General features: G+C 37.8%; 2 protein-coding genes across 2 annotated transcripts; one reads left to right on the top strand and one right to left on the bottom strand.

The window, feature by feature from the left end:
* Nucleotides 1-1,779: 1,779 nt before the first annotated feature.
* LOC121789784 (probable membrane-associated kinase regulator 2) lies at nt 1,780-3,229 on the top strand. The gene is made up of 2 exons (XM_042188153.1): nt 1,780-2,831; nt 2,935-3,229. Exons 1-2 carry the CDS (start codon nt 2,015-2,017, stop codon nt 3,009-3,011), a joined length of 894 nt encoding a protein of 297 aa, XP_042044087.1. The 5' UTR covers nt 1,780-2,014; the 3' UTR covers nt 3,012-3,229.
* A 276-nt stretch (nt 3,230-3,505) lies between these two features.
* Nucleotides 3,506-4,209, bottom strand: LOC121789785. Its single transcript, XM_042188154.1, has one exon. The coding sequence runs from the start codon at nt 4,207-4,209 to the stop codon at nt 3,556-3,558; it is 654 nt and encodes a 217-aa protein (XP_042044088.1). The 3' UTR covers nt 3,506-3,555.
* Nucleotides 4,210-13,320: the final 9,111 nt, after the last annotated feature.

The raw sequence follows: 13,320 nt of genomic DNA, 5'->3' as shown, positions 1-13,320 counted from the left end.
CGCGCTTTTTTTTTATGAAGTAAATCTAAGTTTGAATATCAACCACAAGATTAGAAAATATCTGTGGTTCAGATTTGGTTATAGGGTTATTACGATATTTAGGGGTTATCATATGATCACAACTCTATATAAAATGATAAATGATAGGTTTATTTCATAGAATGATAGTTTTGCCGGATAGAATGATACTCTGAGTTGATAAAATGATACTTTTGACCGACTGATAAAATGATAGAATGATAGGTTTATTGCATAGAATGATAGTTTGCCGGATAGAATGATACTCTGAGTTGATAAAATGATACTTTTGACTGACTAATAAAATGATAAAATGATAAATTGATAGGTTTATTGCATAGAATGATAGTTTTGCCTCATAGAATGATACTCTGAGTTGATAAAATGATACTTTTGACCGACTGATAAAATGATAAAATGATAGGTTTATTGCATAGAATGATAGTTTTGCCGGATAGAATGATACTCTGAGTTGATAAAATTATACTTTTAGCTTATAAATGTTAGGTTTACTGCATAAAATGATAGTTTTGCCGGATAGAATGATACTTTCAGCCGATAGAATGATAGTTTTGCCGGGTAGAATGATACTTTCAGCCGATAGAATGATAGGTATTTTTGGTGTATAAAATGACATTTTTGTTTAATAAAATGATACTTTTACCTGATAAAATGATAATCTAAGCGGATAAAATTACAGAAACCTTATAAAAATGATAGTTTTTCCGGATAGAATGATACTCTGAGTTGATAAAATGATACTTTTAGCTTATAAACGTTAGGTTTACTGCATAAAATGATAGTTTTGCCGGATAGAATGATATTTTCAGCCGATAGAATGATAGTTTTGCCGGGTAGAATGATACTTTCATCCGATAGAATGATAGGTATTTTTGGTGTATAAAATGACATTTTTGTTTAATAAAATGATACTTTTACCTGATAAAATGATAATCTAAGCGGATAAAATGACAGTAACCTTATAAAAATGATAGTTTAGCTGAAGAAATTGCATATAAGCTGATAAAATGATAGTTTTTCCGGATAGAATGATACTTTCAGCCGATAGAATGATAGTTTTGTCGGATAGAATGATACTTTCAGCCGATAGAATGATAGGTATTTTTGGTGTATAAAATGACATTTTTGTTTAATAAAATGATACTTTTACCTGATAAAATGATAATCTAAGCGGATAAAATGATAGTAACCTTATAAAAATGATAGTTTAGCTGAAGAAATTGCATATAAGCTGATAAAATGATACTTTAACGTGACAAAATGACATAAACTGATAAAATGATAGTTTTGCCGGATATAATGATACTCTGAGTTGATAAAATGATACTTTTGACTGACCGATAAAATGATAAAATGATATATGTTAGGTTTATTGCATAGAATGATAGTTTTCCCGGATAGAATGATACTCTGAGTTGATAAAATGATACTTTTGACTGACCGAAATTCAGAAATTAAATGAGCGAAATTTGGATACGTAAATTTTATCATGAGCTAAATGACATATTTACCCCCGCGCTTTTTTTTATGAAGTAAATCTAAGTTTGAATATCAACCGCGTGATTTTAAAAATGTGTGGTCCATATTTGGTTATAGGATTATTACGGAAATTGAGGTTATCATTATAATGCACCCCTATATATATATATAATCACTAATCGCTTCTTTCTAACTAATTTCCTATATATATAACAATGAAATTAATTTAGGTTTGACAATCAAAAGAATTCTTTTCAGAAAGGGAATTCTATGTTAGGCCACAAGATAAAGTTTGTTTGGACCATTCCTGAAATAGTCCTGAATTCAAAGGCGTACATCACCTCTGCATAACTCTGCTAAAAATAGACTCTACCTTTGAATTCTGATTTCTGCTCATTTAATCTTCCTTCCTCCCTCACATGATACCCCTTTTCCCCGCACCAAACGCCTCCTTACTTATTCTCTCTAAATACACAACCAACCACGCTTCACTCTCATGTCTTCACCTTCCTCTCTCTCAACTCTCTCCAATACTCCAATGGAAGCCTTTTGCGTGCTCGAATTCCAATCGACGTCGCCTGAATCACCCCCGCCGCCGCCTGAGCAAACTGATGACGAGGACTCGTTTTTTGATCTGGTTCTCAAATCGCCTGATATCCGATCTACCGAATCTCCTGGAGATGTATTCCGGAGAGGAAACGGTTATGTGAATTCGAGGCCTCTGTGTAAAGTCACTCTCGTGAGATCGACTCCTAAATTCAGAGTTTTCATGTTAGGTTTCGGGAAATCGGTGAAATGCGAGAGATCGGAGTCCAACGGGGAGACCAAACGGAGTCCGTTGATTCATTCTCCCAGATCTCCGAAGGTAACATGCAGAGACGAGAAAACGCTAGGCACGTGCCGTGTGGCCAGAGCCAACAGTTTGAGAAGCCAGCTTCTGAAAGAGACTTCCGATTACGAAAACTCGCCGGAAAAGTCGTCGAGAGGTTTGATTCCTAAGTATCTGAAGCTGATTAGACCTCTCTACTTGATGGTTTGGAGGAGGCAGCACGAGAAGAAGAAGCCAACGGAATCCTCGACGCCGTTTGCTTCTCCTGCCAACATTTCGCCGAAAAGGATTTCCGACGGTAGCAGGATCGGCAGCTTTAAGATAGCGGCGAGGCGTTTGGGGAAAAGCCGATCGGCGTCAACGGCGGTAGGCATGTCGCCGCAACCAGCCCGCCGGCGAGACGATTCTCTTTTGGAACGACTCGACGGAATCCAAAACGCTGTTCTGTACTGCAAAAGATCCTACAGCAGCTCCTCATCCAAAGGTAGCAAAAGAGTGTGGTTTAATTACGAGTAACTTTTTTAAGTAAATACAATGCTCCATATTTATTTGTGAAGTTAACTGACAGTATTTATTCTTTATTTCAGAATTTTCAAACATATATCAATCTTCAGTTGATCACAGTAAAAGTTCATATGAAGAGTCAAAGAGATGCAGCATTTGAATCAGAAATCAAACAGAAAAAGATACAATGTGATGACGGTTGTGAATTGCAACTATGATTATAGAATTTGGAAGATTATTGTTTGATTACTTGATAGTACAAAGAAGCCGGTGTTTGTGTGCAGTGTGAAAATGTTAGTATTGATTAAAGTTTTCGGTTTTGTATATTCTAAATTACTACTCCCTATCCGTATCATTTTATTGCTTTTAAATTTTAAACCCGGTTTCACAGACTCTCCACTCGCAGTCATATTTTAAAAAGAGTAAAAACTGAGAGCAATGATTAATCATAGATTTTTTAGTGCTTTTTGTTTGAGGAGATAATAATCATTATTTTGAATAAATGGATAGGCGTGTGTCTCATCTAATTAAATATTAGTACTACAATTACTATAAATTATAAACATCATATCTATTTATATGTAACAGTAATATCAAACATTATCAATAAATATAATAGTAGTATAATAAAAGAAGAGTGATGGAATACACAAAAAAAATTCACAGAAATGAAATGAATCGCAGAAAAAAGAAAAGCAATAAAATCATCTGCAAGAGAACGAGCGAAGCTGCCTGGACTGCACATCAATCTGCATAGTGCAATCCATGTTAGCCGACTTGTTCTTCTTCATAATTCTCATGATCTCCACCTTTCCCCTCACGGTACCTCTGCTCGTCAACGGAATCACGCCCGGCGTGCTTCCGAACTGCGATGTCAGCTCTCCAACGGGGACGCCGGCCGACGACAAATCGACGGTGACATTGAATTTCCTAGTGGATCTCGCCTTGGCGGTTGCGCGGGGGATGAAGGCCTCCCCGACCTTGGTGGCGCCGTAGTAGAACTCGACGGTGCCGTTTTGGTACTTGTATCGCCCGAAGTTGGCGTTCCTGACGCCGAGCTCCGCCACCATCCTCATCTCGAACGACGGCGTGGCGCCTGATTCGACGACGGTGAATGCGCCGTCGAAGGCGGCGGATCTGACACGGAGTCTGGGAGTGCGGAACTTCATGATTGTGAGGCCGAATATGAGGATTACGGCGGCCTGGAACACGACGAAGGCGGCGATGTAGGCGAAGCACTTGATCCGCTTCCTCCGCCGCGCGTCTCTTTGGGCCACCGCGGCCACTTCCTCGTCCACGCGCCCGTACGGGTTGATCTGCGGCGGCGCGTTGTGAGCCTTCTCTCCTTCTCCCGCCATTTTATGTATGCTGCGAATTGGATCAGATTTTTTTATTTGATGTGGAACTATATTACTGGATGAGTTTTCTGCTTATATATATATATATACACAAATAAGTTAACGTAGTAAAGAAAATTTGTTAGTTGGAATAGAAATGTAGGAACACCATTGTTGAAAATTTATGCGAGGAAATTATGACCCAAGGATGATTAGCTTCTCGATGGTCATCCATAATTAACGTGTGAGATTGATTAATTAATTACTCACAAATCCACTGCCCCTCGTATTTTTCTATTGTACTCCGTACTATTCCCTCCTAAATCTCACAATCCACCAAAATTATTTCAACAACATTTCCCCCCTCTCTCTCTTACATTTTTCTATCTCTTTCTCAATTTACAAATTGCATATTAAAACTCGTATCATATATAATTTTATCAATATTTTGGGAACAAAAAGAGTATATTAGAGTTAAATTAAATGTATAATTGTTAAACTAAACGCCCATTAACATTCATGATGTTTAGAGGTGCCCACGGTTCCAGAACCGGCGGTTACGGTTCCTAACCACCGGTCCGGTTTTGAAAATTGCCGAACCGGAACCGAACCGCAAGGGTATTTCGCGGTTCGGCACTTTTTTGACAGTTTTTCACTATTCCAAACGGCCGATTGTCGGCGATTTTTTGCGGTTTCGGCTCGGTTTCACGATTTTTTGACAGTTCTGGCACGGTTTCGATTTGAAAATTTTTTAACCTGAACCGAACCACGGTTTTAAAATCAACGGTTTCGGTTCGAATAAATTTTCACAGTTACGGTTTCGCGGTTAACCGCCGGACCATAAACCTTGGACGATGTTTATAGATATTATTCACGTATACTAACATATTATTTCCCTTAACAAAAGAACATGAACTGTAAATTATGGAATGTCATTGGAGTTTTGGTGGTTAACACTATAAGATTTCTTTATAATCTGTAATTTAAAATGTTGTGATTTGTGAATCAGGTCTTCATCATAAGAAGAGGTTTCCACATGCCACCCCTCTTTTCATTTTCCCATTTATAATATTTACAAGTAGTATATACATTTGAAATTCGAAGTGTGAGCATTTTGAAAAAAATAATGTAGTGTTTAGTTTGAAATAATTTGGAGAGTAGTTAATTTCTCATCTTTCTTTCTAGGAAATTATCGTATCATGTCCTGATTTTCGTCGCTGCATTTGTTTTTTTTTTTCATAGACTTTGAGGATTTGAGAAAAAGTCTTTTCTGAAAAATAAAACCAATTCCTATTTTGAGGCTTCATAAGCCAACATAGTCAAACCAATTTTTTCCCCAAACATAGTTTATCTTTCACACTTGTATGTATAGTAAATAGTAGAGGAATTTGAGCTTATGAAAGAGTCGACATATGGGGAAATGAGACCCTTGTATCCAAATTTATTAAGTAAACTGACTAAATCTTAAGCGTGGAGTTATTTTGCTTTCTCTTCTTTTGGTAATTAAACTGCAACTTTAACGATGAACAATTAAAATAGTAAAAGATAATAGGTTATTACTTGTTACCCTACTATTTCAGCAAAAAAAGGACTAGAAACATGGTACTACTAAATACTACGTCCTTCGTTCTAAAGTAGTAAGTCATTTTGTCATCTTGATAAATAATATAATAGTGGAGTCATTTACTTTTTACTCTACGTCAATACATTTGTTTTAACTTACTTTACTCTCCTATTTTATTTCCTCTGCATCTTTCTTCCTTTACCTATCATATTTTAACATAATTTTTCTTCACGTACGAAAAGAAATGCATCTAGTACAACAGAACACATGGAGGAGTACTAGTCTAGGGCTGGCAAAATATACTGAAATACCGCACATACCGTACTGAAAAAATACCGAAAATACCGAATTTTCGGTATGGTATGATACCTTACCAATAGATTTAGGTAGGGCAAAAGTATGAATTTTATATATACTGCATCATACCGCAATTACGATATGTACCACAATTTTGAAGTATATACCGTTAATAATTATATATATATATTTAATATATTTATTATTTATAATATTATAATATTTTATATTTTCAAAACTAAAGCATAACCCTAATTCTAAATCTCCTAATTCTAAATCTCAACTCAATCAATTTCACACCACCCACCGCAACACTCCACCACCACTCCACCGCCTTCCGCCGTAGCAGATTCGCAGCAGACTCCACCACCATTTCTAAATCTCTCTTTCTCGTGTGAACGTGGTCGTGCTCCTAAACCTCAACTCACAGTCAATTTCACACCATCCCGCTGCAGCACTCCACCACCGTCCGTCGCAGCAAATTCACAACTCGTGGTTTCCAAATCTCTCTCTTTCTCATATAATACTTGTAAGTATTATACATAATTGGTAGTGAATTTATTAATTTTTATCCTTTTTTGCAATTTTGTCTAATTCATTGGATTGTTTGTTTGGATTTAGGAATGAATTAATGGGTGTGAAGTGGGTATGTGTTGTTGGCCGTTGCTGCTATAAACTTGAACAAAAGTTCTCCTTTTGTAATTGATTTAATGATTTTTCAGTTTTGTAGACAATGTTTATTGAATGGTTGGAGCAAAAAGCTTTTTTTTTACTTGATTTAATGATTCTGCAATTTTGTGTATCCACACTTCGAGTACTATGCATGCTAGTTTTTAATTCTATTTTGCTTATTTTAGGATTTGATGATGAGAAAGCTTTTTTGAATGTCATGAAATATGTTTTGAATGTCATGAACTATGTTTGATTGTGATGGAATTTTATCATTTTGGACATTTTCTAAATAGATAAAATGTCATTTTCAATATTTTATATATCAAAGAGGTATGACTTGCGGTATACCGCGGTATACTGCAACACGGTACGATATACCGAAATGTCGGTAAGGTAAATGTTTTCATATTTTGATATACTGACTTTTCGGTATACCGAAATGCGGTATACTAAAAAAATCGGCACGGTACGGTTTCGTGTTTTCTCATACCGTACTTTTCGATACGGGATGCAGTATGTTCATTTCGGTACGGTATACCTTACCGTGCCAATCCTATACTAGTCTACTACTAATTGGTAACCGGTCGAGGGAATTGCTTTCGAAGTCGAAGCTTTGTAAATGGACTAGGCCCATATCATAAAGTTAAATCTATGGGCATTCCACGAAGAATTTTATTGATTCTATAGGTTGTGCTAAATATAAGATTAGCCATTTTTTAGTTGTTTATTTGTAACAAGTGACACAAAGATCAAATGTTATAATGAGTTGCAAATTATGTAGCATGTCTTTAGAGTAGATATTAATCCGACATTAAAATTCGCAATTTATGGAGTACTTTTTAAAACCTATAATGTTAATTTAAGTAACTTATTACTAAAATTAGATACAAAATTAATGCATGTATATCTAGGCATTATGCAATATGCATGAAATGTATGTTATAGTTGTGTTGATTGTATTATATTGATATATTGATTGATTTCTATAGGTATGTGTATTGTAACATTAGATGTAATATAATCAATGCAAATTATAACATGCTAATACTTAACATATTCATAAAAATAAAATTAACATAGTAAATACAATTAAAATATGGATTTCGTTATAATTCTAAAAAACATCTCTATTTGATATGTACTTTTGTAAAAAATCATTTAAATCAAGAGAATTGTGTAAAATTTTATTCTTTTTAAAAAAATTAGAGAGAAAGTGGTAATATTCAAATCTAAATGGGTGAATTATTTGATTCGTTTTAAGGATAAATAATAAATTCCACTATCTGCAATAGAGCTGACAATTTTTAATCTGACACGTTAATCCGACATGAATCCACACAAAAATAATGGGTTTGGGTAAAGCCTTATTTGGTTCGTATCCTTAATGGGTTGACCTGTTAAGAACCCAAAAAATTCGGGTTGAGTTTGGGTTGAATGCGGGTTGGATACATATAACCCATTAAGAAATAATATTATTATTTTCATTATTTTATTATTTATAAAAAAAATAATGCTTTACAAATTTCTTGTAAATCAAGATTAAATCGTAGAAAATGACTTTGTATCATATAAATCAATTTAAAATTAGGTTTAATCGTGTAATATCAAGTTTTAATCGTATAATATTGTGTTCAGGTCATTCTCGTGTCGTATCAACCCATATTATATTGTGTCGTTAACGGTTTCGTGTCGGGTTCGGATCGTGTTCGGGTTTGAGGGTAGCAGGTCGGGTTCGTGTTCGGATTGACAGTTTTCTTTAATAGGTCGGGTTCGGGTTTGGCCTTATTGGTTGGGTCGTTATCAGATCTGACCCGATAACGACCCAATCCGCATGATTTGCCACCCCTAGTTCGCAACATACCCATTGGCGGACACAGTAGGAGGGAATGAGGGGCTTAAGCCCTCCCCAACAATGTTTTTTAGTATTTTTCTACTAATATATTTTTTAATATTATTAAAAATAGTTTTTAGCCCTTCCCAAATCAATATAATTAAAATAAATCGCTGGAGCTGAATGATATAGAGGGTCTGAATAAAATTTGAGAATAGAAAACTTGCAGAAGATTTTGAAAGGAAAAAATGGCTGCCGTATTTAGGAAGAAGAAGAAGACTTGTTTGTATAAAAAATTGCTTTTAAAATGTGATATAGAGTATTTTAATGCTATCAGATAAGCAGTTTTGAGCTCCCAAGTAGACTTTTTTCTTATAAAATCAAATTGATTATATAATTTACTGAATTTATAATTTTTGAGCAATGCAAACTTCTTTAATTTCTTTAACTATTTGCATAAATTGAGCATAAATTAAAATTTACCTTAAATTAAAATTTAAATTCCTTTAGCTTAAGTTTCACACTCCCTCCATCCCCAGATAATTGAGTCGTATTCCTTTTTATTTTGTTCAATAATAGTTGAGTCATTTTTTTAAAAAAACTTTATTCTTTCTGTTACTTTACTCTCTCTTTCATATCTCTTACTTTATTTCATCTCATCACTTTAACATTTAACAAATCAATTTCTTAAATTTCATGCCCAAAAGAAATGCTCCAACTAAGTAGTATATACTATAAAAATATATTTCCTCTTGTTTGATCAGTTGATCAATGGTAAAATAATAAAATAGAAATAATGACATTTCTATTTTAAGAAATGTAGTATCAATTAAAGTTAGATATCATAAAAAAGATAAATGTATCACTTAGAGTGACAAAAACATACACCTCTCATCTCATAAGAATATGCACTCTTTCTTTTTTTGTCCATTCCACAAGAATATACGCTTTCTAATTTTAGAAATTTTTTCTATTTAATGAAGTGCGACCCATTCTCCACTAACAATACCTTAATTACTTTTTCTCTCTACCTTTCTCTTACTTTACTAATTTTTGCATAAAACTCGCACCGCACCCAAAATGCATATTCTTTTGGGATGGAAGAAGTATTATGGGTTTATAGTTAAGCCCCTGGCCCCCTGCCATTAATAATTTCCGCGTCTGCCACTGAACATACCCTTGTAATACTCGTAACTCATCCCATTTTTTATTATTTAGATTGAATTTTTCGACAAATCTTGGTAAATCCAATTCTGAATATAAAGAGAGAAAGCAACTTTTTAGTTAACATTCATATTAAAACCACATTAAACATGCTAAGACGTATATTTAGTGAGAGCGCATTGCGATTGGCCAAGACACGGCAGAGTGTAGCCGAATTTAGCATATTTAGCGAGAGCGCATTGCACTAAGACGAATATTTAGTGAGAGCGCATTCCGAATAGCTGTTGGTGAGACTTGAGTCATTGCAGTAACGCTGTGTGCCGCAATTTCGTATTACACCCTCTGTCGCCATCTAATGACACATTTTTATTCGGTACGAGTTTTAAAAAATTGTTTGACTTTATAAATAAAATGAGTAAAAAAGTTAGTGTAATGTGGACCCTTATTAATTTAATAGTAGAATGTGAATGTAATGAATTAGTTAAATTATTAAAAGTGAAAAAAGGTAAACGTGGCGAACACCCCAAAATGAAGGTTTCCGGTTTTGGTTTGCGGTGGGAGTAAAATTTTAGTAATACTTTATTCTTTTTTCTTGTACATATTTCTAGCATGACCTTTAAATTGAGAATGGGTGGAGTATCTTTTATCAATTCAATCAATTACCATCAATTTACCGATGGCTTCCTTAATAGTGTGCTGCATAAGATATCTGATCCAGAAAGAAATAGATATAGAAATACATTAGACGATGAATTAAGAAAAAATACGCATCCTAAACCCGAGTTACCGCCATCATAAATGATGGTTGGGCGAATTTTTGATGGTAGTAAATGCAGGTAATGAATATAGATCACGACACAAGGAATTACGTGGTTCGATTTACTGAAGTAAATCTACGTCCACGGGAAGAAAGGAGGGCAAGATTGTATTGCTTGATCTGGTTTACCAGCTTACAAATACAGACTTGCTATATGTTATTTCATGTCTCGAGCCCTTCCTCTATCTGATCTAAGTTCTATTTATACATTGAACTAAGATCGTGGCTTGCATCACCACTAACTAGGTCGTGGATGTCGTGGAGGTCATGAGATCCTGCATGGGTCCACTATCTCTTTGTTTAGTCCGCTATCCTGCATGAGATCCTGCATGAGTTGACACCACTAAATAGATCGTGTAGTGGAGGGTCGTGGAGGTTCTGCATGAGTCCACTATCTCCCAGTTCGGTCGAATACTGAGACCGAACTTCTGAACTATTGCCGAGCAGCTTTTGCCGATCTGAGAGTAGAGCTTGATTGGTCGGCTTTTACCGAGCTGTAGGCTGGGGGCCGAACTCTTTGGTAATGCCGAACTGATTGGTTGGCTTTTACCGAGCTGTAGGCTGGGGCCGAACTCTTTGGTAATGCGGCTGGGGCCGAACTCTTTGGTAATGCCGAAACTGATACTCTTCCTTGGGCTTTGGGCTGATGGGCCGTCACTGCTATGGGCTTGTTTAGTACGTACCCCATCACTACCCCCCCCCCGAAAAGCGAAGTGAATCACTTCGGCGAAGCGAGTCACTTCGGCATTCTGGATAAAGGTACGGGGGAGGCTGACGTCAGGGGACGTGCCTTGCGCGTGACTGCATTAAATGCGACAGTAAAATCCGGCCGTTGAATCCTGAAAAGGTGGGATTCGAAACGGTGCGATGATTTTGAAATCTTCTCCGAATCTGATAAATACGTCCTTTCTTCATCATTTGAACACTTTTGCTATTGCTTCTTCTGCATTCTCTCTCTTTTGCGTAAAAATTTTCCTTCCACTTTCAAGAATTTCTTCAGAATTTCTTCAGACTTTCAAAGAGTAAGAACCATGTCTTCTTCTTCTTCTTCTGAGTCAGGTAGCGGTAGGAAAGGGGGTAAGGGGTCTTCTAGCCGGAAAGAATCCGGGGAGAAGACCGTAGAGTATTTTCACAGCATCTTGAGTAAGGATACTGTGATATCCTTACAACGAAAAATATTTTTTTCCTGGGGGGAAAGTTGCGATTCCCGACGACCTTCATAGGGCTGACTCGCCGCCGGAGGGTTACGCCACCGTTTATGAAGCCGGCTTGGAATGCGGGCTTCGTTTCCCTCTTCCCCCTGCCTTTGTAGAGCTGCTAGATTTTTTTCAACTCCCTTATAGGTCAGGTGACTCCGAACTCTTGGAGGCACTTATCGGCCTTTGCTGCCGAACTGCGTAGGCTAGATAAGGATCTGTCTCTGAGGGCAATCCTTAATTTCTTCCAGTTTAAGAGGAAGGGATCTTGGTTTTACTTGATCCCTTTACAGCCCTTTAGGGCCTTCTGCAAAACCAAGTGGCCAAAGTGGCAACATCGCCTTCTTTTTTATAATAGGACAGCGGCTCCGGGCTTTCCCTGGAGAGGGCCGAAGTCCGTGATTCCTCATCCTCGGTTAGAACCGTTGAACGAGCTCGAGGGCGAGCTCAATAAGATCCTATGATTAGGAAGCAGTACCTGGAGTCTGAGCTCGTCAAGGGCGACTTCGTGTTCGACTCCTTGTCTTCGGACGAAGAGACTGAGGGTGAGGACTTCTTTTTTGTGCCTACTGCTTTTGTGGCGAAAACTAACCTTGCTTTCTTGCTTTTTGGCAGTGAACTTGCCTAAATAAGATTAGCCGCAAATCCTCCGAGCTTAAGGAGTCGGAGAAACAGAAGGCTACCCAGCTCGGCGCCTGATGCCGAGAAGAATCCGAAGAGGCAAAAGACCCTTTTCTTCGGATCCAAAAAAGCCGGGAGTCCACTTCGGCAAAGGGGAAGGGGAAGACCAAGAAGCCCCCAAGAGCGCCAGAGAAAGACGTGGTCTTGGCGCCTCCTTCGGAACATATCTGTGAGCCATTTTTATGGCCCACGGACTTCGCCGAGGTGAATTCTCTTCTTGATTTTCTGGCCTTTGCTTTTTTCCTGTATTTTTTGTGGCCCCTCGGTTGACTTTTTCCTTTTTCCATTTTCAGAGGAACGATATGCTCTCCAAGCTCGTCGCGTTGAACTCTCCAAAGCGTCCAACGATTATGCTGAGATGCAGAGGAAGTTGGCGGCTGCTCGTCACCAGGCCGAACAGGCTAAGGCAGACTTGAGAAGGCCAGAGCTGCTAGGATCTCGGCCCAGGATGAAGCCCAGTTTGCCAAAAACCAGCTCGTCATCCAGCGAGAGGCAGACGAAACGGAGGGATGCTGCCCGCCGTGGTTGCCCAAGGGGAGGTTCTCCGTGCTTTCGCGGAGAAACTCTTTCTGAGCAATCAATTTTCGGCCTTTGTCGGTGATCTGCTGAAACTGATGACCGATAATGCCGAGCAGGGGCCCGAAGTCGTTCTGCCGCTGTACGGCCGAGAGATAGCAGCTCGTCTCCAGAGTCTGCCGCTCCTTGAGGAGCTTGCTTCGTCCTCGGTCCTGCTTTCTGCTGACCGAGTTCGTAGTTGCCGAGCTGACCGGACGAGAATATGGAGGCTATCTTTGCCTCCTTAGGGCCAGTTTCAACCCGCTCCAATTTTCCACGGAGAGGGTGAGACCGAGCGCAGCTTGATCAGCAGACCGGAGACACGGCAGGCCGAGCAAGAGGTGCTGCTGATCGG

This window comes from Salvia splendens, unplaced genomic scaffold (genome assembly GCF_004379255.2).
Source record: "Salvia splendens isolate huo1 unplaced genomic scaffold, SspV2 ctg338, whole genome shotgun sequence".
Taxonomy (NCBI): domain Eukaryota; kingdom Viridiplantae; phylum Streptophyta; class Magnoliopsida; order Lamiales; family Lamiaceae; genus Salvia; species Salvia splendens.
The sequence above is the reverse complement of the archived record's forward strand: the minus strand, read 5'-3'. Positions and strand labels throughout refer to the sequence as shown.

Excerpts from the sequence above, each read along its gene's own strand:
- LOC121789784 (XM_042188153.1), top strand. The coding sequence starts at position 2,015 with ATGTCTTCACCTTCCTCTCTCTCAACTCTCTCCAATACTCCAATGGAA. Across the intron at positions 2,832-2,934 it reads CAGCAGCTCCTCATCCAAAG|AATTTTCAAACATATATCAA; the intron begins GTAGCAAAAGAG and ends TCTTTATTTCAG.
- LOC121789785 (XM_042188154.1), bottom strand. The coding sequence starts at position 4,209 with ATGGCGGGAGAAGGAGAGAAGGCTCACAACGCGCCGCCGCAGATCAAC.